The sequence below is a fragment of the Cygnus olor genome, chromosome 2, assembly GCF_009769625.2.
Source record: "Cygnus olor isolate bCygOlo1 chromosome 2, bCygOlo1.pri.v2, whole genome shotgun sequence".
Taxonomy (NCBI): domain Eukaryota; kingdom Metazoa; phylum Chordata; class Aves; order Anseriformes; family Anatidae; genus Cygnus; species Cygnus olor.
In genome coordinates, this window is record NC_049170.1 from 82,782,452 (window position 1) to 82,807,512 (window position 25,061).

General features: G+C 40.4%; 1 protein-coding gene across 2 annotated transcripts in view; it reads right to left on the reverse strand.

Annotated features, from left to right (window-relative positions):
- Positions 1–25,061, reverse strand: part of TRIO (trio Rho guanine nucleotide exchange factor) — a 248,601-nt gene that overhangs the window by 166,302 nt on the left and 57,238 nt on the right. For both annotated transcript variants that reach the window (XM_040548080.1, XM_040548081.1), the window contains exons 2-5: positions 13,507–13,581; positions 6,590–6,704; positions 3,073–3,265; positions 1,908–2,420 (exon numbers count right to left, since the gene is read on the reverse strand). In XM_040548080.1, the coding sequence (XP_040404014.1) occupies positions 1,908–2,420; positions 3,073–3,265; positions 6,590–6,704; positions 13,507–13,581 (896 nt within the window). The remainder of the gene's footprint in view (positions 1–1,907; positions 2,421–3,072; positions 3,266–6,589; positions 6,705–13,506; positions 13,582–25,061) is intronic.

The window sequence follows — 25,061 nt, forward strand, 5'->3', positions numbered from 1 at the left end:
ACCTACACTCTGGGTTAGCTTAAAAAGATATTTCTGAAAGAAATGGCTACAAAGAGTAGTAAGAACTAATTTAAAGATCTTTTAAAGTACACAGGCTAACAGAGCAATGTTATCAGATCCAATATTCCAGCCATGTACATGAAAAATCAAACTATAAGTAGACAACAGTATGGTAAGAACTGAAAACAAACAAAAAGTTTTAAGTTTTAAGAGTTTAGACAATTGAGACAGAAGATCACACACTCCTAAAATTTTCGGTTTCTTGTCTACAATACATTGAAGATGTAGATTAAGACAAGGGCCTTAACCAAAAAGTGGTTGGGATACCACATAAACCACCTTTCGAATCTTTTTCTAGTGGTTGATGTGGGAATAAAGTTCCAAGAACACTGGCTGCTGTCAGCCTCCTTTTGAGGTGCCTCATACTTGCTGCTATTTTGAAAGATGGATGCATGAATCTAACACAGATTCTTGGATTCAGGAGCCTAGGAAACCCAGATATGAGCTTGTACAATCACATGGCAGGACAGAGATCAATTCCATAGGCTCACGTATTTGATAAGGGGTTTCTTAAAGCCCAAGTTATGTATGCAACTTTTAGATGAGTAAATGAAGAACAATACCACTTGAGCATCATCAAAAGATATTTTGTTAATGGTGTAATTAAGTGGCTGAATGGTTGCTAAAAAGCATTTCGGGCCTGAAAGAACAGTATTAGATCATTGGCTTATTATTTCCTATATAATTTTATGACTCTAAATTCACATGACTGGATTTTTTTTCAACTCCTTACATGCCCCTACTATTTTCAGCTACACTCAGTAAACACTTGCTTTAAATGGTACTGAAGTTTCTTTTTTAAACACAGCAGAAAACATTAAGAGTCCTGTTGTGAAAGTTCCTGAGCAGAAATGTCCAGGGGACAGGAAAGTACAGGGGAAGAAAACTGAGGAAGACAGAGGAAGGAGAAGTATTTTATCTGCTTGCTCTGTTTTCCCAGACATCTGCTTATGACCACTACTGGAGAGCAAGAAACTAGTTTAACATAGACCTTTGGTCTCACCCAGTTCAGACATTCTTATGTTACATATTTTAAGAAATCTGACAAAGACCATACTTACCACTTGACTGGATAGTCTAGTTACTTCTTCTCCCAGAGAAAAACTCCCCCTCCTTCCTTAAAGCTATTTGTTCCATGGTAGCAAGTTAGCGATTGCAAAACAATTCTATACGAAAATAGATCTTATTTGAGCTCATCTAACAGTGCACTGCCTGCTACGGTGGTTCTTCAAATTTCATGTCAATCAAGAGCTTTATCATTCAAAGGGACTGGTTAACCCGAAACACTCTGAAATCAGTCAGTCCCCTGTTAATGACATATGATTGTCAAAAAAGATATGCCAGATTTAAGGTCCCAGGCTAAAAACTGACATCAATGAAGCAGTTTGCCATGTCAACCTCTTCAGACTTTCTCAGCTACCTGCCACTCAAATCCCAAGGGTCACTCAAAAGGAGACTGATGCAATCCTTAATCATCTGTATTGATAAAGCATACAGCATCCATCTTCATTTGATGCCTGAAAAAGCTTCTGTCTGGAGCAAAGCTTTAAAGCTTTTAAAGCAAAAGCTGTAAAGTTGCGACCACCTAAATTTTTCTTCAATGAAAGTTACCTGTGTCCTTTACAGCTTGGAATTACTGCTCCATCCACTCTACTCCAGAAGACTAAGATTAAGTATCAATAAAAAAATCCCTTACTTCTCATTAAAAGCCTAGCGACTAACTTAGAGTTTTGTCTTTAGAAGACAAAATTTACTATTTGTAATTATCCTTGGTACTCTTTTCAAGTCAGTCAGTCGTTGTTTGTTAATTGCAGTGCCCCTTTGTCCTCCCCTCCCCAATCCCTTACCTTTTCAGCATCCTGCTCGAACAGCCTGAGCTGAAAACATTGGTCCAATTTCAATTTCCGCACATGCCACATCTGATGCAGATGCTGCCGCGTTGAGTGCAGCCTGTCCAGCATGGTGGATACTTTGGGTAAAAGGTTCTGTAAGTCTGCATTCCCTGACCCAGAGTTCTTTTTGGGGAAGCTATCGCTGCTCTGTATTCGCTGGAGCAGCTTTTGTCCTTCCACATCAAGGTCCTCAATAGGAGCCTTAATGACTTTCTTTTTTAATTGTGAATGCTCCTCTATCATATTGCGAGCACCTTCCAGGTCCTGAGGCATTTCCTTTTTCGACAATATATCTTGCAGTTCCTCCAGTCTGGACAGCATATGGGTTGCATTGCTAATGTAGTCCTCAAAGGCAACTCTGATTTCTATCCACTCCTCATGGTTGTACTCCAAACAGCCATCGAATTCTGGGGTTAGCTGAGAAGGATCAACTACTTTGGTAAGGCCTTCCAGAGACACCATATTTGTCTAAAGCAATAAAAACAAAAATAAAAAAACACTGTTAGTGAAATGAATTTGAAATTTTCTTACGAGTTTTTGTTTCTCTGTCTAAAAAGTTGATCGTGACTTATGAAGTCCACGTGACTTAACTTTGCTTATGCATTTCTTTTCCAATGCCAATTCTGATGAGCCTCCTGTCTTGCAGGCATTTCCACTCAGTCAGAGAAATTTTATTTCTTTCTCACCCCACTACATTGAAGGAAAAAAAAAAAAGAGCAACCACTCTTCCGGCTACTGTTTTGATTAGTTTTTGATTTGGATATTGTGAGCAGCAGCAGGATAGCAGCAAGGTTTATTTGGCTGCTTTCATCTGCGTGGAACGGTGGTGACAGAATGATTACCACAGTACAGACCAAGACAAAATAAAGATGAAACACATTACCATGAGGGGTAAAACCCTAAGTCCATCTCTTTCATGCTCAGAAAAAGTATGTATGACTATGGGCACAATTATCTAGTTTAAGCTTACGAAATAAACTACATTTCTTCTAGAACAACTGGCCCCATCTACCCCTCTCTTACCCGGAACATAATTTGAGACTGCTCAAGATGCTGGTCGGTACTGAGCACACTTAAACCATGAAATAAATATAAATTCATATACGATAGGGGAAATTACCTCAAACTCAAACTTAGAGCTGCCAAAGTTAGTCCTCTGTTTCTGCCAGAAGTTGTCTGGCTTGATTATCAGTGCAACATGAATACAGCATGGGAAGGATTCCTGTAAAATCTTCAGCAGAGGCTTTATGGAGTCCCATTTTGACCCACGCATATCTACAATGACGGTGAATCCCCTTTTACATACTTCCTCACTGCAGAAGAAAGGAGAAAATGTTACCAAGCAAGCATTACAAATTTGAACACAGCACTTTTACTGCAACACACTGCCTAATGAATGTGCTCTCTCCAGCTAACAATCCCACCCCTAGGGCATCACTGTTGACTATCTGATGCATACAGCAGTTCTCATGAAGGCAGTGCAAAACCTCTCAGGAAGCTTGCTGCCATCCCACTGCCAAACTCCTGGTGGGGGATAGCTTTAAACTTGTTGCCGATTCGATAATCTGCCTTCACCTCCTCTTTCGTTTTCCTTGCTTATATTCACATGAATATAAACCAGAATTCAGTCCTCTCCCCTTCACCCAACACATACATTACACTCACTGTTTACAGAAGCACCAAAATGTAATTAATTTACAAATGACTCCGTAGCACACACGCACACTTTACTGATGACAATGTTCATGTTTTTCTAATGATTGAGGGGATCCTCTAGAAGACAGAAGTTGGTATGCTGTTCTTACCTACTGCTTCTGAAACTTTTCTAAACTCAGATCTTGTTTCATATTTCCTGAGTTAAAAAGTGTTAGTTTGCAGAGGGAAAACCTTCACTGACAATTACTTCTGTAATGGGATCAATCTGTGGATAGCTAATGGATAAGAAAGCATTTTACGGCTGTGAAGAAAACCATACTAACCTATTTCTACAAAATTTGATCTCAATTTTGCTGTCCAAAAGTTAGCAGACCTTATACAAAAATTTCCTGGCAACTTTTCTGAAAATGTCAGATTTCATTTCTTTTCTTCATTACGTATTGTACACTTAGTACTTGCTGCTGATCAAAAGCAGCAATCACCACCAACACCGGGAATTTTGATGTTGTTCCAAGAGAACCTACTACAAGACCTTGTTAACATGGAAAGGGAAAATATTTCAAAACTGAGTCATAGCCAATGGACTATTAAGAGGAACCAAATGTCCACTGTTTAAGTACATTAGTCACTTACAGGGATGTGACTAACGTAAACGGAATTCCGGAGTTCATGTGTTAAGGTTTTTAGAGAGTCCAGGAAGTAAGGATGCTTCATTGGCAGTATTCAGATAAAGATAAATTATGACCGACTCTGGAGGGCAGAAGAGCTTCTGAAAGGAGTTGTAATACAGCTTTCCTTAGGAAAGTAGCTTTTTGAAGTTAGTTTAAAAAAGAAAAAGTTTTAAAAAGGAGTTTATCAAGATAAAAGCTGGCTCTCTCACCTACCCAAAGGTGGGCACACAATTAAAAAGACAAAACCAAATATTGTTTTGAAGCTAAGACACACCCATTATTGAAAGGCTGCACGTTATATGAGAGCTTCTCAGCCCATCCCTATCCAACCACACAAACTGGCTACTGCATAAGGAAGACTGCTCGCCACTAATTCACAAGGCATACATCTACTACGATGCATGAAGCAGCTGCTCACCACGTGATGCAGATGTGTCCTCCGCTCATGTGGCCCCATCAGCTGACAAAAGACAAATCCCTTTTGGCTAAGGATCAAAACAATAAAAACTGTTCTGGGAGGCTTTGGTCAGCCAAGGTCCTCTGTTTGGTAAACCTGAACTACACTAATACCTGGTCCAGTCAGTGCTGATGACTTAAACTTAGTAAAAATTTTAAATCTGATAAATTGTTAAAGTAGTGCAATTCAGAGATGGAATACTGCCTTAACTGTTTTGATCCCTTGCCAAAAAACTGATACCTCTGAATCTTCAGCTATGTAGGATAACCGTACTGCAATCATTTGTTGACAAGCTAGCTGTTGGGGCTATTTGCACCAGTTGAGAAAACCCAAGACTTCTCAATTAAGGAGTTACATGACCAGTCCCCTAAAACATGATGTGTATGAAAATGAGTCTAGCTTTTAATAAAGCTCCCTTTATCCTCAAATCTTTGCCATGTTTGCAGAGATATAAAATCCTGTACCAAAGTTTCTATTTTAAATCTATTGATACTAGATTAACATACTCCTTTTGCCAGAATACAACTGTATTTTGCCAGATTATCTCCACAAAACTCTCTAGGGCCTATTTTGATGCATATTTAGCTATTAACTTCTCTAGTAACTTGAAGATCTAGAGGGCCAGAATACATCTCAAACATTCAAATGTGAAATTAAATGATTTCAAAGGTAAAAATCTCAAGACTTCTTCCCCTCTCCCTCCTCTATCCCCCCAAATCTCCCAGTTTAATCAAAAATAAAGAAAAAATACTAAACACTCCTAAGCTTAAAAGTGAAGTAAATACCAGAAAAATTGAATTACCAACAATTACCCATAAGGAAAGCCATAAACGCTCTCAACTAGACTTTTTGAAGGTTTGGCTTTCTTTGTTTGCTTTGTTTTGGGCAGTTGTTTTTCTTTGCTTAATGAGAACACTTATGTCAATCTGAAACTGATATCTGATTACGTCAGATGCAAGGAAGAGTGCACACAAATTAACACCTCACAGAAATGTGGAAAAAAAAATACATTCAGGCATGTTGTCCTGGAGATTTTGACAACTGCTCCTGCAGGTTACATGCAAACAAATTCAAGCACAGTTGGAGTTGCTCTAGTCTGTACCAAATGTTGGCAGAATCTGAGATAAACCTACAATCAGTGCCTTAAGCTCATTTTTCTCCTTAGTTCTACTACTCAAGAACAAAGTTCTATCTGAACAATTTTTTTTACTATTTCTTTTAATATATATATATATTTTTAATATATATTCATATATACATGCACACATACAAGCATTAGATTTGGTGATTAGTTTAAATAACACATTGTAATACATAGTTTAATTTTTTACAGTAGTAACAGTAGTTTCACAGATCTCTCCACAGGTTTATCTGAGACCTGTACAAGCAAATTTTACATACATTTCTCCTGGTTATTCTTAAGTTATAATGCCCTGATTCAACACGTCCGACACAAATAACTGTTTGGAACGTTGTGCTGACCCCAGTCCACACAAGATACACTGTGAATGACGACCAGCATGTTTCTAATTGTTGATGTACTGAAAGCCTTTGAGTTGTATTCACAAATTTTCAACAATGACAGCTATGTAGCATGGCAGTACTATTTCCAAGACAAACTACTTCCAGCTAAAGCACGCCAGATACTCTGCCAAGAGCCTGCCTTCTACAGGGCAGAGTAACTATTTAGGCCTTTTCAAAAAAACAGTCTGAAAACAGTAACTGACAGAACTTGGTACGAATTTGCTCATTTTCTTTAACCACTCAGTCTCCTAGCTTGTAAGTATACTGAAATACATTCCAGTTGTTTTGTTGCACAGCATCAGAGCTTATCAAGGCTTATCATCACTTACCTAGGAATACAAGCTAGGTAAGAAATTAGTCTCCTAAGGTCTTCCTGCCGTATTCTATCATGATTACTACGAGCTGGAAACGTTAGGATGGGGCCTCCACGCTTATCTCTGCCACCTGAAAAACAAAACATGTCAAAAACAAATCAACACATCTTAACACTATTCTTGTTTGCAAAAGTAGTCTTCATAATGCTTTTGGAAAACTCCTAACTCCTACACTTGAATAAATAACCACTTAAAGATTTCAAGTTAAATGCTAACACTGTCATTTAGAGACCAGCTTAAAATTGCATTTTGGGATTATCAATGAGTACATTGTCACAATTCCTACAATGAGGAAATACCTGTCAAAAAAAAAGTGAAACAAAGACTAATTACAATTACATATTACAATCACATTCACGTTTGATGGGCAGTCTGACATCTCTAGCATTGGTGCTTTGTTACATATTTAATTTTTGAATCAGCAGTTATACAGATGAAATTTAATTGTAGAGTTATGCTACTTTGTTGGCAAGCATTTAGACAATATTCAGTGTTAATTTCATTACTAGCACCACGTTTAGGCATATAGTATACCAGAAGAACATGAGTACTATTACATCGTTTTACCCTGTTGTGATGTGCAGATTCTGAATGGTCGGTTTATAGTTTTTAATTGTTAGCAATGCAAATGAAGGAAGTGCTGAATCCACTCAATTCAAAAGGTTTAAAAAAAACTTACGTGGCTCCACTTAAATGTATAATTAAAATGAAATTTTATATTCAATGCCTTGTTAATGGATATAAAATGTTACTTTTAGTAAATATTAGTTTCAAGTCAGTAGCCTATCTTTATCAACGCTTGTACAATAGCAGTCATTCCTACAAGCTGAATTTCACATACATGTTCTCAACCACAGATGCATGGACTATTTTCTCCTGTCCTGTGGAAATGTAGAGAAACACCATTCAGTATTCCTGAGCGATTTCTCATTGTAAATCAGCTCCCCATTGTAATTTAATGTTATTAAACAGAGTTTTTATTAAACAGAGTTTTAAAAAATCCTTTAAAAAGACAGACAAAAAGTAAATGAATAAATTCAGTCACTCAAGAATCCACCAGTATCCTCTCCAGAGCACTCTGCGTGCGCTTGCTGGAGACCTCAAGCCTAGCTGCCGAGGTCTCCAGAAAGCACCTCCACTGGACACGTTCCCCACAAGGCACCCGTCGAAACTCAGACAAGGGAAAAGCAGCTTTGGATTTCTGTCAAGCTGCAATGCCAGAAACCTAGATGTAAAAGGGAATTCATCTTACGTTCTATGACCCTCTTAAATGGGACGAGAGAGTAAAAACAACTCTTCTTCTAAAGAAAGAGAGGGGTAAGTCTAGCTTTGACCAGCCCAGTCCGTTTGCCAAGCAGAGCACATTAAGGATTTTGCGTAGCAAGAGACAGAACGAAGACACGACAAAAGCTACAGAGAAAGGCAGTATAAATGATCAGACCAGGAGTCTAACAGCCCAAGCCTCTGCTCAGCTCCACAATGACCAGTGGGCTTCAAAGCTAACAAACTTAGCTCAAAGTCTGCTGCAGCCCTTAACGCTCACTCTCCTCAGCTACAGATCTAAAAGATGTAGGTTACAGCTAGAAAATATTACTAATTCCAACACCACAGAAAAAGTGGGGTTGATTGCTTAAAGTGAAAATTCTTCCTTCAAAGCAACAGCTAGCAGTGAAGAGCACACACTGAGTCTTCTTAACACTCTCCAAGTGTTTTACACAAATGCCTTGTTATACAAAGTCATCTCAGATTGTTCTCCAGGCCTTTCCCACAGATCAACTATTTTATCATGTTATTTTCCAGTATGGCAGAAGAAAGAAATGTATACTTTTAATGTCTTTTGGATGCCTCTGCAATTGACTCCCACCTCCACACGTACACCACAGAGGAAATAAGTTTTTAAAGTACACTGCGTAAATTTCTGATAAATTATATCCCCAAATTTTTGTACAGTGCAGACAAAATTTGTCATGCAAATTTCAGGTCTAGCTGAGTAATGAAGAAATTAATAATAGCCTTGATTTTTGGCAAAACAAGTTTCACTGTCCAGTCTTGAACCAGATGCTAAGATTCTAAGTATTAAGCAAAGAAGTCCCTAAGGCTTTAGAATACAACCAATATCTTTTTCATCTACTAAACACGAAGGTTTTTTCATCCTTATGCCTGGAGAGCCAAAACATAGGCCTTTTCCAATAAATAACTCTGGTTTCCTTTCTGCCTAATGCTCCTGTGTCATACACAGTTAAAAGTAACAATGTATGAGGCATCAGGTGGGAATTTCCTGCCTCACAATAGCTATTCTTCAACTCAACTCCCTTATTTGTCCTGGTTTAACAAAAACCATATTAAGCTACTGCTTTCACCAGTCAGGCTTCCATTTTTACCCTTTTCTTTTATACAAAACCCTCATGCTACTGAGATAGAGCATCTCTGTTTATACCCAGATGTGTCATATGAGTAGCCGATCAACTCACATGAGTCAGCCAACATGAATCACTTCTGTCTAGTGCACATCGCAAAGAGCAGTCTTGTCAATGGTCTCCAAAAGGCACCAGAATCAAACAGGCTGAGGAGTGCAGTTTTTGTTCAGGAAATACCTTTTTACCCAGTCTCAAAATACTTAGGTAAAGCAAAGCAGTAAGCTTTTATGGAGAGGGAGGTGCTGGTCTCTTCTCCCTGGTCACCAATGACAGGACGCATGGGAATGGCACCAAACTGCTCCGGGGGGGGTTCAGACTGGACATGAGGAAAAATGTCTTCACCGTGAGGGTGCTCAAACACTGGCACAGGCCTCCTAGAGGGGTGGTTGGTGCCCCATGCATGTCAGTGTTCAAGAGATGTTTGAATAATGCCCCCTCAACTTTTGGTTAGCCCTGAAGTGACCAGGCAGTTGTACTCGATCTTTGTAGGTCCTTTCCCACTGAACTACTCTAAATTAAATGTATGGCATGTTTGAAATTCGGGACAAGTTATCTAGAACTGTTTCTTGTATGAAACCAAGATAACTGCACCTTTTAAGAAAATGCTCCCCTTGCTTAAGTATATGTGGAGATGTAAGAGTGTCTGTACTCAACAGGCTTCAGTTTAAACGACAGATTTTATCCCTGAATCCATCTTACTTCATGGTAACAAGTTAAAAAGGCTTTTCCGTTTCAGACAACGAGATTCCCAATACGCCAGCAGATTATTGCCCAGTTAGGTGTAAGTCAGTTCAGGGAAGTCTTTTATTTCCCTCTCAATCCACTTTTTTGGAGAACTACTCTGTTGGCAATATTACAAGAACAAGGGATTCAGAGGGAAGATGCACCCCAGCATTTGCATTCTACACTCACCGTGACAGCAAAATAATCCAGTTCTTTTGCTACTTTGTCCGGTAGAAGATAAAGCCTTCCAGCCTGTGAGTGATGTCAGGACAGTTATTTCCAATAAAGAATTACTCCAGTATCAGTATGTACACAACTGAGGCTAGTTTGGGGAGCTTTTTGACTTTGCAGTTATCAACCTACATACGGCAAGATGCACGCCACAACACTTGACAGAAGTATTTGTTGTGCACCTCCCTGCCTCCTGCCCTAGCACAAACTACCTGCAGATCTGTTTCAGATTTGAATTCTCGTTCAGAGACTACGTCTCCTTCTCACACCGTCACCTCAGTCATTAACTTTACTCTTCTTTAGCAGTTTGAGCATCGCAGATATGCTAACATACTTTAAGATACAAACAGAGCCCACAGATTTTAACAAGTCCAGATGAGTAACCACATTGTAGTCCTCATTTGTACATTGTTTATTGTGAAGCATTTAGTTTAAAATTCTTTAAAAACAGACAAACAAAAACCCACTTAACCTGGCCTGTGCCACAAATAACTGAGACAAGGTGGCAGAATTCTATCTAAATATATCGTCAGATGTGCTAGACTATGAAAACACACTTTTTTTTTTTTTATTTATTTACAAAAACACATCATTAACAGATCAATAAAAGGGGCTAAACTGGATTGCAACAATGGAGAAGAAACCAAGAGTGAATCACATCAGACCTACTGCGGTTTGTGGTAGAGAAAAAGCAATGACAAACAGTCTTTTCAAAAGTGATGAAGTGCTCAGACTGTGCAAAGAGAAAGAAAGACAGAAATAATGCTGAGTAGGCATGTAAAACGTACCCACTTGAAAACAAGTGGGAGGAATAAACGGAAAGGAAAGACTGAAACAAAGCAATACAGAATTACAGCCTAACTCAGCCTGAAGAGGTACCTATTGGAGGCAGAAAGGGAAGGTCTCAAATACAGTTTAACTGCAATATAGTACAGTTGGGAGTAAAAATGGTAACTCAGGGGAAGATATCTGAAATCAAGTCCTTTAACTCTTAATGCACTAAGATTTCTGATTCAGTCAAAACATACCATTTCAAGACTGACTTAGGAAATACCTATGGTCGAAACAGTCTGCTGCTCAAATCAGGAGCAAAGTAGGCAGAAATGCTGCAGTGGGTTCCCAAAATCCTGGTGGAGCTGGGAGTCTCCAACTTTCCAGCAACGACTTCAGATTCAGACCTCTTATTTCAAGATAAGCTGCTCTCAGAAAGTACTCATTAAAGTCATCATTGTATAAAAATCAGTGTCCTTAGTATTCTAAGAACACAAAGATGACTATACTGCCATACAGTCCATTCTTATTCATTTAACTTAGAGAAGGCTGGCCTCAGTTGAGAAAGGCAGACAGACAAGACAAAAGACAGGGGACATGAACCAAGAATCAAAAGCACTCTTTTTTTCTTCAGATGGTGCTATTTATGTGACTTTCCTGCTCTACAAAAGAGACACATTTCTTTGCACTATTGATTGTCATACTTTATTTCTCCTTAAGAAGGTACCTGAGAATCTACTCTGAACACGTCGCAACAACTCTACCAGAGCTCCAACACAAAATTGGAGAAAAAAATACAGAAACCATAGTGATGTTTGTGGATATCTTAGCTTTAATGGGAGTATTACAGGTTTTAGTAAAGACAGCTTAGTTATCTTTAGATAGTTTTAGTAAAGATACTTGCAATAGCCTTTTTCCTACTTTACTAGTTATTATATTTAAAAATATTAACACCCAGTACTAAAGCAAAAGCTGTACTTTTGAGGATAACAAAGGATGCACGCTGAAAGCCTCTGTAAGTCAATAAGTAGTCCAGTGGGTCTCGTGTACCTTTGTGTTCCCAGATAGAAGGCTGGACAGTTCTTATTCCAAAATGTTTAAGCCCGAGCAGTGGTGCTACTTTGTTTGTTGGGGGGAATGGAGGGGAAGATGTCAATCATTTCCGTTACTAATATATCTCATTTCAATGAGAACCACTTGCAATGGAAATGTGAAACTATGGATTTTGGCAGAGCAGCTCCAGCCAGCCTCACCGTCCCCATCTGCTTGCTCCATTCTTCTGTCAGAAGTTACTACCTTCACACGGGCTCACTGGCAACCATTTCTGCCTACACCACACATCCTCTGGTTCACAATCCATCATCTCCATTTAAATTCATCTTCAGCTTTCATTTGGCCTTCTGTACTTTTACCGAATTAGTGCCTTTTGAGAAGGCCATAATGTTAAAAACTCACATTAGAGAAAACCTATAATCTTTCAGTGCCCTCCTATGGGGCCTAAACTAAGCTCTTTACAATCTAGAAATTCAGAAGTCTTGGAATGGAAACAGATTAAAGTTTTCATAAAGTGCCATAAAGCAAGGACAAAACAGAAGGGCAATGAGGGATTGAAATTCTGCGTTTAACTCCGTTTTCTCTTTTTTTCCTCAGAAAATACAGTTTTAAGCAAGCCTTCACCAGCATTACAATCCATAAGGAAAAGAATCAGGAGTTTCTGGACTACCAGGGAAATTGACCCTGGGCAGTCTGTTATGTCAGTCATTAGAGTTACCCGGACCTTTTACAAAAACGTCTTTCTTGTTCTACAGTGACACTTGACTCAGCAGAGCAGACAGAATGCAGTACTGTGAACTCCACACTGTTCTCGCAAGCGTCATCATCCACGCACAGCAAATCTCTAAAGAGTGCAGTATCAGGGATTATTTTGTATGCTTTAATATTTACAGATATGAGTCTTATTTCTGGAGTTCCTGACAAATTATTTATCCTGACCCTGCCCCACCCCCCCAAAAAAAAAACACCTTTCAAATATGAGACTGTCTTCTAAATCATCTGACACTAAGATTATGGTGAAGAGCATGATGCTGATTAATCCCAACAGATTTGGATGTATTTACTTCAGAAAGTCACACCCAAAATTCAGTTCACAAGAATAAGCACCTCAAATAGCCATCATTCTATCAAGTTACTTATCCAGTTATAGAATAAATTATGATATTCATTGATCTGAGCCCCACTTTTAAATCCTCTGCTACTCCTTCTTAAGTACTCAACTGACTTCAAGGTGTATGCTAGAGGTAGCTAAAATTAGATGCGAACTCATTTTACCGTGGAGATATTGTACGTGCTTCAAAGGACATGCACTGAAGTTTCAGCTCTGCTACACAGACATTTCTCCCATGCCTCAGAATGACCAGTAACAAAGCCCACTCTGCAAAACTTTCTAGCAGAAGAACCAGAAATGAGACAACAAATATGACTACAGTCCAGGTTGTTCTAAATAATGCTGTTGGATATGCAGGACAAGCAGTATGTTCCCCATTCAACAAAACACATAACTTCATTATTGCAGATCCTTTCGCAATGCTCATGTTACATTTGGGATACCTAGCTATATTGTTTTCCTGTATTTCTGTGATTTTCGCAATGATATTTATAGTATTTAAATACTATTTTGTATGTGAATAATATCAAAGTCATGCATTATGCAACAGAAGAAAATAACTGTACCTGAAAGGTATGCAACTTTTTCCTTTAAAATTGGCAAAACTTCCATAGCCTTCATTTCATCATTTTTGCGAAACCCTGAAAAATGAACACGACAAGGTAATTAGTCAGAAATTCAGAGATTAGCTGCTACATTTAATGAAAATAACTGTGTAACATTTACCCTTGGAATACAATCTCAATGTTATACTGACAGGAATTAAGATCATCTTACAATAAAAGGCTGTGAAAAATAACCTGTAAACCTTTTAAAATTATTAATAAAGAAATCACCACTTTGACTAGCTTAACACAAACATCATAGTATCCTAGCAAGACTCCATAGAAAACAGGACATTGGAATTAGCCTTTTCCATCAGTAAATAAAAACTGTCACTTGGCTCCTGTTACTTTTAGGCATTCCAACTTCAGCTCTCACTTTCTGCTCCAGCAGAGGAGTAGTATAAAGCTCATAAGAGTAGGTTCCTTAAAAGCAAGTACCAGCCACTTTCTATCATTAAATATATACATATATATTTTTTAAAAAGCTAACGCAGCAACACTATTTAAATCCAACTTTCGTCATATTACTTCCCTAAGCAGAATCAGAGACCAAACTACATCTTCTCTGCTCCCTGCAAGAGTAGTATCTTGTACCAGAGCACACTTTGCCTTATTAACTCTACACACACAGATTGAAATGGTCCCTAGGATGAGCAATTACTGTCAATTTTGCAAAGCTGTGTATCACCAGTTTGCCCTCTTCTTTTCTTCTATTACATTTCTGTGGACAGATTATAAACTTTCCCTTTAATAAAAGAGATTGAGGAAGCACTGTATTTATGATCTTAAATTCCATATTGGTCTGTACAATATGACATTGGCTGCTTTGGGGCCAAGCTGTTTCATCTTACGCAAACTGGGTGGTTTTTTACCCACACTTTAACTAAATGCCCCTGTGACTCTTCCCAGTCTCTCTGGATTCATGTCTCTTTTATTTTTAAACAAACAAAAAAAGATTAAGCACCTCAAATAGCCATCATCCCATCAAGCAAAGGTTACTTATCAAGTTATAGAATATGTTACGATATTCATTAATCTGAACCCCACTTTTTTCTTATTTTTTTAAATAACTACAACAACAAAGTGTTGTGAAGTGTCTGAAGAAGGTCCCTCTTCTGGGGTAAGTGGGAAGCACTTATTTCTTTACCACAGTTGAAGCCCAGAAGTGCCGGTTGCTGTTTAATAAGAATAGCCCCAAAAGCCTGTTAGAGCACAGTTGTGTTCCTCAAAGCAACAGTATGAGTTATCTAAAAGGTAAAATAAGCTTCTTCATTATTTATAGTTTCTGAGAATTCTTACAAGAGTAAGCTCAGGTATGCACGTGGCATTATTTTCTAAAATGAATTGCTCTTCCTCCGTGCAATTCCTCCAGTGAACGCAGCAGAACCTTTGAAGCAGGCTATCACTTCTCTTCCTCCTCAAAAATATCCAAAATGTTACATATCCCTTTGTCTCAAGCCTCTGAGCCTTAACAAAACAGCGGCATGCTTCTGAGCTAAAACCTGGAACTACCTGCTATACTAGTGTATGAAAAATACAAGACTTATAAATACAGGCACCCTACACATAAAATACACGACAGGTTTCCTATTCCAGTCAGCAATCCTGAGATTTCTGTGCCACTGTAGCTAGTCATGGGCATTATCCTTCAAAACCCACACAGGACAAACCAACCCGAACACCTGAGGAACCCAGCCAGCTGGGTGTTTACAGGTCATGAGCTATGAGGAAGGACCAAACCAAACCAAACTGTTTACTGTGAAGAATCGAGGGGAGACATGGTAGCAGCGCACAAAACACATACAAGTCCACTAGTGGCAAAAGTAAGCTGTCCAGAACTGCAGCAAGACATTTACAGCGCGTGGCGTGAAGTTTTGTAAATGAAAGAAGAGTGAAGCAGCACAGGAGATTGCCTGTGGACCGGCAACCGCTGGGGATTTTTTAAAAATGCATTAGACACACGTCTGTCAGAAATGTCATGAATGTAGGCCATGGCAGAGTCCCTCCAGATCACTGCAAGTGTTCAGCTGGAATATTGCCTCACCACCAACTGCAAACGAAACAAAACTAAACAAATCTTCCACTCACTGGCTAGTTCTTTGTGTGTTTTTTTTTGTTTGTTTTGTTTATTTGTTTGTTTGTTCCCCACCCCCCACCCCGGACACCAAACGGGATATAAGTTCTCAGAGAGGCAGGGCCGGGAGAAGGACGGTTCCTCAGGCAATCCCCGGCTGCTCAGAGCACTTCTGAGCTGCAGGCATCAGGCAGGATTTTGCACTCAGGCAGCGGCTCCAGGCCAAGGGAGCAGCTGTGGGCAGCAGGTATCCGCTCCATCTTTGCACTTAGGCTCCTAGGAGCTTAAGGTGGCTCAAAAGGGACCTCTTGTCACAGTCCAGAGTACTGGCTACGGGTTAGCAACCATTTAGGGAACCTGCCTCCAGTTGTATACCTCCTCTGTTTTCATCTGGTAGGAACTAAAGCTGTAATCGAGTTCAAGAAAACCGTGGGCTCAGTCTAAAAGGACAAAAGGAGAAAACTCAGTCTAAAAGGACAGCAAATATCTTTCTCCATCCTGAAATATTTGGGCTTCAGTTGACTGCTACAGCATACAGACACACTTCCAGAGTTAAATGTTTTTTGCAACATGCTCTGAGCTACTCTGCTGTAAGCTTAATGTCGATTTAGCATGCCTGGCTTTCATATGAACCATGGCAATTCCTTTGCTTTACAGCAAATTTAGAGGTAGAAAACGCTTTCTCCTCACCTAAAAAGCATGCAGCAACTTGTGCTGTGCTTTGCTGTCAGTCTTAGCTCCAAACTACCCCAGACACCGATGTTACCACAACCTGCTTCCTTCGACTCCTCAGCCCTGAACCTAGCTCACCCCAGAGCGTGCGCAGCAGCTGCACATCTTACTTCGCCTGCGGCACGTCAGCAGCAAGGAAACATTTAGCTAACACTTCTGTGCTCCCACTACGGGGCTGCTCAAGGCAAACAGCCCGGTAAGCACGGCAGCGCCTGGCTCATGCTCCGGATCTGCGTATCCTTAAGGCTCGCTGCTGCCTCGGAGCCTGGTTTTGTGCCAGCGCTGCAGTGCCGGGGCTTCCAGGCAAGGGCGGCGTGGAGCAACGCGGGGGAACGAGGCCGCTTCGAGGGGTCCCCCCACCACTTTTGGAGCCCCCCCCCCCCACCGGGGCGAGGAGGGGCTGGCTGGAAGGCGACGCCATTTGCCGCGGCACCGGCCCCTCCGCCTGCTGCGGCAGGTGACGTCACCCTCCGCCGGGCGGTGACGTCACCCTCCGCCGGGCGGTGACGTCACCCCGCGCCGGGCGGACAAAGGCGCGGCGTGCCGCTGCCGCCCGTGCCGCGCTGCTCCCCTCAGCGGCCCCTGCGCGGTTTGGGTTTGTGTTATTAATATTATTTTTTAACGTGGCTTGTAATGCCAAATCCCTGCCTTTCGGAGACACGCAGGCGATCCCCCCCTGACATTTTCAGCACCCGCTGAAGGAACACTCGAGCCACAGCCTCGCCTTTTTAATCACACATCACGTTCTACCAGTCACGAAGGAGGAAGCTCAAATTAGGCCAATCGATATTCAGCTTCAGTAGATTAAGGATCGCACGACTCAGTAGCCCGTCTCTATTTAAGAGATTTTTTGCCCCGGGAAGCTTTCAGCATCACACAGTGCCCCAAGCTACAACCCAACACCATACTACAGCAGCGTTAGCACCGAGCACTGACTGAAACCGTATCACACAGCCAAGCACCTTCAAAACACAAACAAGAAAGAAGCAAAAATCACCCAAGCTTTCTGCACAGATGTATACGCTGGAAAGCAAAGGGGACTTTCCTGCAAACACACCGTCACCTTCTTTGCCCCTACAACCCCAGAAGCGGAAGACACTGTCAGCCAGCCAAATGTAGTAAGTCATGTTGTCTGTACTAATCCTTCATCTCACACCGTATGTAAGGAAGGTACTGTGCTGCACAAAAGGATATAACCCAGCTTTTATAAGATTCCTCATATTAAGACAGCATGGGAATGGGAAATTGAGGCTAAGAGTGTCATCTTTTCGCAAAGAGGCTGACGAAGCTCTCTCCCATTGCTGTCACACAAAATTGAGTCAAAACTTTACGGAAACGTGGCTAGAAAAAGCTTTCTGAAAAGATAAACAAAAAGAGAGCATCCTCATACCAAATTTGCACATTTAAGAGCACTACTGCTTTTTAACCTTGCATTGTAAAATGCTTTGAACAGCCACGACCAAAAAAAGCCAGACTCGTCGGAGAATATGCCGGTGCTTTAGGCTCTCTTCTGATTCCAGAGGAATGGCTCCGTGCATCTTTGATGAAATGAATCACCTTTTCCACCGGGCTGTTCCCTCCAGCACCAGCTTTCTCATCCCCACCTCATCTTTACCAGAAGTCCCACCCCAACCCAGAGGAACCTCATTCAGGAAGCTGTTTCCCAGCAGAACACTCCCTTCATTTCAACTAACGGACCCGCCGCGATAGCCTTCAGTTCCAAACCCAGGAGCTTCTGCAGGAAGGGAAAGCCATGACCCGATGAACTCAGAGGGCAGACACTCAGGACTGCTACACTGATGCCACGTCTCAAGAGATCGGGGAGGTATGTAGCAATCAGATGGACTTAGGTTAAAAATAGATAAAAACAACTTCCATGGGAAAAATAAGAAGAGAGACAAAGACCATTTCCTAAACCAAGAAGCAACCTTCTGCATCTGAGAAGGTGCAGAGACACTGAACTGGTCTGCACAGCTTCTTTCACCGGTCCCTTTGTGCTAATGAAGTTTCTTCTTCGAGTAGAAAAGCTCAAAACTGCTGCCAGCCCACATTTAAGCAAAAAGGCACCAAGATGCTGCTGTCTTCAGCATTTCCTCTATATCACAGCATGAATGATATTAACTACAAGATTTTCATATCTGAGCTATTCCTCCCTGCAAGTATAAAGCCATCATAGTCACATTTCAACAGAAATTGTCTTCAAGTTAATTTAAAAAAAAAGTAAAGAAGCTGCAAATGTAATAAAATGAATTCATTCACTGTTAGACTGATTCATTCAGGTTTCTTTGTCTTTTTTTTCCCCATAAAAGATGATGACACTGATATTAACTCCTGAAAATGAATAGGTTTACTCTACTTTGCTTATCAGTTAACAGTTGTATACGACAAACCTCAGCTCGAAGTTTATTTGTAAGTTCCCTCCCATGTTTTCCAAGTGTCCAGAAGGAGAAAGAGAGCACAAAGCAGCTCCCTATTTCTCTTAGTTTGCTATGGAAAGGATTTAAAATTAGCCAGTTTCTAAAGATTGTTTTAGACTATAAAAAATACTTCTAAACAAAATCTGAATAGATCGACAAGTAGCCACTGTGGAAACCCTTCGCATCCTTACGCTGAAGTTACTATATACCAAACAGCATAGATTAAGTCAGCAGAACCATTCAACTCTTTCTTTTCTTCAATAAGATACGTAAAAATGGTTGCTGAGCTCCACCGGTACATGGGTTTACAAATGCAATCAGACTACTGAGGTACAGGTGAGAAAGGAAACTGAACTTTCATAAAGCAGAATGGGACAAAACCAACGCTAATTGAGAATACCACCCTGTCAAAGGGAAAAAAAAGGTAACTAGTGTTAATACACGTATGGGATTACTGACAGTTTTTCTTGATTTTAACATAGAATTTTAAGTGCTGAATTCAATTTTACGGTATGCTTAACTATAAATTTGTACTTTTGTGTTCAAGTACAGGATTCATAAAGCGATTGGAGCTGTCAGTTCACCAACTGCACTGTTATCACTTCCCGATATAGACATTGCCTATATTCATTTCTGCTCAGCAATCTCATACCATATTTCGTGTTGCAAAAAAAAAACACAACAAAATTCAGAGAAATTATGGCAAAGAATACAACTGTGTTTTCTTCCCTTCGTGAGCTTCCAGATGACCAGTTACAGCAGGTATAAAATGGGAATTCATCTCATGGATTCTAACTTTCAAGAATGGCTGTCATTGCATCTTTAAAAACATACATCTTCTGTTTTAGGAAAAAATGAAGAACTCTATCAGTATTATTTTTTTTAATGACATACAGATCATTAAGCAACTTTATTAACCTTAGCATTCATCGTTTACTTATTCACACTTCTTGGACAGGATTGTAAAGCCTACAGTTAACTGCAAGGACACGGCTTAGAGGCATAAAACAGAGGAACGTGACTTCAGTGTTGTTCCCACAGCCATATTCACACTCTTAAATAAAGTATTTGTTGTAGCTAATAGCTGTTCATAACACTAAGAAACCTGCCCTTAATTTAAAGCAATCCCAATAACATGACATGAGCATCCTTTCCACTTCTCCAGTTTTGATCAGGCTCAAAATCGTGCTCATCAGAAAACACGACACCTGCAAACCCTGAGTTTAATCCCAACAGCTCCCAGACACGTCCCACCTCTTCCTGTGCTGTTTTGCATCCTATGTGCTATCAGTACACGCTGCACAGAGCTACACCACACCAGTGCAGAGCTGCTATGCAGTGCTGCCATACGGCCAGCTGGGGCCTCACGGAAGTGAACGGCTTAGAAGCTGCCTTGAAGGAGGAAAATGAGAATTACTAGACTGCGATGAGCTGCTTATACTGCTCTCAGTTTGGGGCATTTTCAGGTTTTGCTAAATGTGTGGGGTTCTCTTTCTATTTTTAACTGTTCTCTGTTCAAAACGCATATCGATGAATGGCAGTGTCTTACAGCATCAAGCATCGCTTTTGTGTTTCCTAGCCTTCAGCCTGTGAACCAGGCATCCAGCGCCTTTATTCATTTTTCCCTTTATTTGCTGAAAACGTGTGCGCGCTGCTCGCCCACCCCCCATCACCACACGGCGCCCCGCCCGCAGCCCGCCCCGCGGCCCCTCCCAACCGCCAACGGCCGGCCGCGCGCAGCTGCCCGCGCCGCACGTCCGCAGCGACGGGCGGGGGGGGAAGGAGGCGGCGCTTTCCGCCCGCAGCTGCCGCAGGGCCGCGCTCCCCTCATGGCCGGGCCGGGCGGTCGCAGCTCCTTCATGGCACGGGCAGCGTAAAGCTGGTGTGTAGGCACATAAACGAGCCCGCCGTCCTGCTCCGGCACGCTGCCAGCACCACGAGTAGATGTCCCCACACCGTTTTATTTTGGTAGAGGACACCCGTGACAGGGGCGTGTCACAGCGCCTCGTGCCCATTCCGTGCAATAACATGCTCAGGTGTAACAAGTATTACGTACGTATCATAGTACTGGTAAATCAGGATAATCACAGAATGGTGGATGTTGGAAGGGACCTCCAGAGATCACCTAGTCCAACCCCTCTGCTCAAGCAGGGTCACCTAGAGCATGTTACACAGGATGGCATTGAGGGGGGTTTGGGGTATCTCCAGAGAAGGAGACTCCACAAGTTCTCTGGGCAGCCTGTTCCAGTGCTCTATCACCTAGACCTCACGTGGTGATTAAACCTCCTGTGGTCCAATTTATACCCATTACCCCTTGTCCTATCACTGGCCACCACCAAGAAGAGTTTGGCCCCATCCCCATTACACTGTCCCCTGGGGTATCTGTGGAAGTTGGTAACATCCCATCTCCATCTCCTCGTCCCTAGGCTAAACAGCTCGCTTAGTCTTTCCTCATAAGACAGATGGCTCCATGATGTCAGTGACACAGGCACTGTAAATTATAATACTTTAATTAAGTTCACAAAAATTTGCCTAATTTAAACTGGATTAAAATGGGTTTGTCGGTCTACAAACCTGATTCACTCTACACAAAACTCTAAACACACATGACTTCCTGGAAAAGCTCTTTAAGGCAACAATAGGAACTAACATTTTAATTGCATTAAAAAGCAGCAATGTACTTTGGCATGCAGAGGAATGCATTACTTCAGAAGTCTACAATGTATTTTAAAAGCACTAGGTAAGACTTCAACAATGTTTCTGTCTTCATGTGTTTGGTTTCTCACACAATTAAAGACACACAAATTGTCTCTGAAAATTTCAAAGTCTAAAACCAATTAGCAGTTCTAAATCACCTAGCAAGTGTGGTTAGAAATACTAATCCTTGCAGGAACAGTAACAGAATGTGAAATTAGATTTCTTAAGCTGTTTTCACCTTTACTTTTATATATATATATATATATATATATTTTTACTTCTTAGATCATCTCATAAGGTTAACATGCAAGTTTATGGCAGTAGTACAGAGGAGCAACCATTGATACATTATTTAGTTTGGCAAATATTTTTATTTTTACACATTATTAAATGAGAAGCACTCTACTGAAGTGCTTTTGGTACAGAGCCACTTTTGTTGTACTCAAGTCACGCGGCAGAATTCTTCGTTGCTTTTGAGCTCCAATACTCTGAGACATGAGAATCTGGCAATTTGAATGGAATATCTACTATTATTTAAAAAAAAAAAAGGAAAAAAATAAAAAGGAAGAAAATCTGAGAAATCAAGTCACAGAGGTTTACCTAGCCGTAACCTTTCCCAGCCCAAGTCATTTGGCTTTTTCAAAACGTTTGAACAGATGATGGGTGTATTCTGGACTCAGCACGTGGAAAAGTGTATCGAGTCCAACATTGTTACTGAGCATCCAATTAAAAGACTGCAAGACTTGGACTGCAACTTCTCTGTAAAAGACTTCCTCAAAAGCTTCAAGAGCTAATACATCACAACTGCCTTCCTTCATGCTTCCCTAACCAAGCACAGACGTATACGGCCAACATCTCCTACTACATTTGATTTACAAGAGCATTCCCACTAAGTCCTTTACGCACACAGTTTTCCTGTTATGCTTTTACCTCCACTACCACCGCATCCCCCCAGCCTTACTCCTGGCTAATGACAGGTCAGTTTGTAGGCACTACCTCAAGAGTAATAGAAATAGATGGAGCATTTTATCTGCTGTCCATTTACTCTTCACAAAGGGTATCAGGAGGACTAGTCTTCTGCAGAAGTTACTTAAGAGAACTTGAAGTACACATACATCAGCTTGAGATGTCTGAAGACCCATCCTCCAGCAGATGCTTTGACTCAGTATGCTTCTGTCCTCATGAGGAAGAGAGGCAACACTTAGACCATTCAACTCAGTTGCATGCAGAGCATCCCAGGCAGCTCAAATCACTTCTAATGTTAACTTAGTTCTGAACTTGGTAACTGAGAGCACCAAACCCAGATGAACTCCATGGTTTGTAACCGTTCAAAGACGCTGCCACCAAGCAAGCAAGCAGCAGTATACATTTATCTCAGAATGATGATACTGTTAGCAGCAGCAAAACTGCCTTGATTTCAAAGCAGACTAAGAAGTGTACTACCATCTCAACATCAGGGGAAAACAAACATGAAGTAGTTGAGACTCGTAAAGAGCAAAATTTTGAAATAACAGGACTTATTCTGTAACTTATCCTTAAAATAACTATATGCATGATGATGCTAAGATCCAAGTTAAGCATTATAATGCAGTTCTCAACTTGCCTCGATAGTTTTGTTTTTATTATCATATTATACAGAATGGTAATTTAAGAATCAAAATCAACAAAGCTATTTCAAGTTTATTTCGATGTGCAACAAAATACCTCATATGAATCCAAAATGCTTTCCAGACCAGGCCAATATTAGAAACATTAACTGCCCATCAAAGCAGCCTGTTGTTGGCAGATGAGAGATAATCCTATCCTTACACAAGGCCCGATTTTGACCTCTTTGGGTAATTGATTGCCATTAAAATCACTTTTCAAGTGGCTGTTCTTACATCCAGATTTGTTGAACTGTCATTCTTCAAGCTCTTGGCTCAATGACCTTCTATGAATATAAACTCCCTAACCTAATCAGATTTTTATCTTTCCAATTTAATGTAAAATATTCCACATTATAGATGTCAGCATTTACAAAATCTGATTTCTCATAAAGACTTCCAATTATATGTGAAAATCAAATTTATTGTGATTTTATTTTTTGTTGAACTAAGCACTGAAATAACTGATGATTATGAGCAATAGCTCTTCACCTGCACTGAACATTTGTTTTGCAGTATCTAAAATCAAATCACTCAGATAAAAGGTAGAACAAGAATTGCTCGAGCCTCTGAACAGAAAGCAAAACTTTCCAGTCTGCTTTATTTTACCATCTCAGCCTAGTGCTGTTACTTTTTACTCTATCAGCACCTACCAGCTGATTTCAAAGGAATTTAAGGCTTCATTATATCATGCAGTTGAACTCCTTCTATGAAACATATAAATGCAAGATGATACAATTAGGGTGGGCAGGATGTAACTCCTGGCAGATGGTGGACTAACCACAAAGATCTAGTGGAAAGTTACTTGTAGTTTTCCAGAAGGACACGATTCACTTTAAGCATTAAGCCTTAATCAAAGTACTAAGCTCCAAGGTCCAATACAAAGCTAAAATATTTTAATTTTCTGGTACAGACTTCTGTTCAAACAGGTACCAACAGCTCATTAAATGATCGTGGGGATTATATGTGTGTTTGTGCAAGCTGTGACAGAGTGAAAGTGAAGGAAGGAGTTCTGCCCAAGAACAAGTTCCATGCAACCACACTATCAAGGATGTAATTTGGACAATAGTCCCTTTTGGTGGCACTGCTAGCTTAAGATAAGCTGAGGATTCTTAGTTTGATTAACCACTATTGTGTTGGTAGTCAGAACAGAGGCTACCATGCATTTAACTCTGTTTATCAAGTACAGCTGTCCTTTGACAAGCTGGTTAAAAATAAAAAATAAAGTTCAATAAATAGAGATCTTCCTACTGAAATGCAAATGTTGTCATCCAGAAGAAAACACGTTTGAGGAAATTTTCACTTCTAGGGCGGGGGAAGGAGAGAGAGATGGGGAATTTTCAATATTAATAGAATTCTTTGAGACCTCAGAAATGAAGGCTGTTCAAGTGATCGTGTTCTATCAGGAAGAGACTGTCTTCACCAACACAGCAAAGACATCAGGCAGGCAAGTAAGCAGACTTCCAAATACATATTTAAATCAGGACAGGCAGTTGAGCTAAATACAAGGTATATGAAAATAACCTGTTCAGGTCAAGTGCAAACAAACTTATCTGTTTAAGTCACAAATATCTGTAATTAATTTTGCATATTTTGGCTATTGTTTAAAAAAAAAAGCACACAATTTGAAATACTCATCTTTGCTTTCCTCAAGAGAAGGCTTACTGACCATTATTGGTCAACATCAAGGCACTGAATCCACGTGGGTATTTCTATCTTGAAAATGAAGATACAGGGACATTAACGAGCATCTCTCTTACTAGCACACTGCTCCATCAAAGAGCAAAAGGTATAAAAAGTAAAACAGAATAAGCTATTTGGAGAGCTACTTTGCAAAAGCGAAACAAAAAAACTTTATAGTGACAGCCATGAAACTCTCTCAGACACACAATGAATTAATAAGAAACAATTGAATTTAGAACAAAAAAATCAGTAGTGTGTTTACAAGTTTCT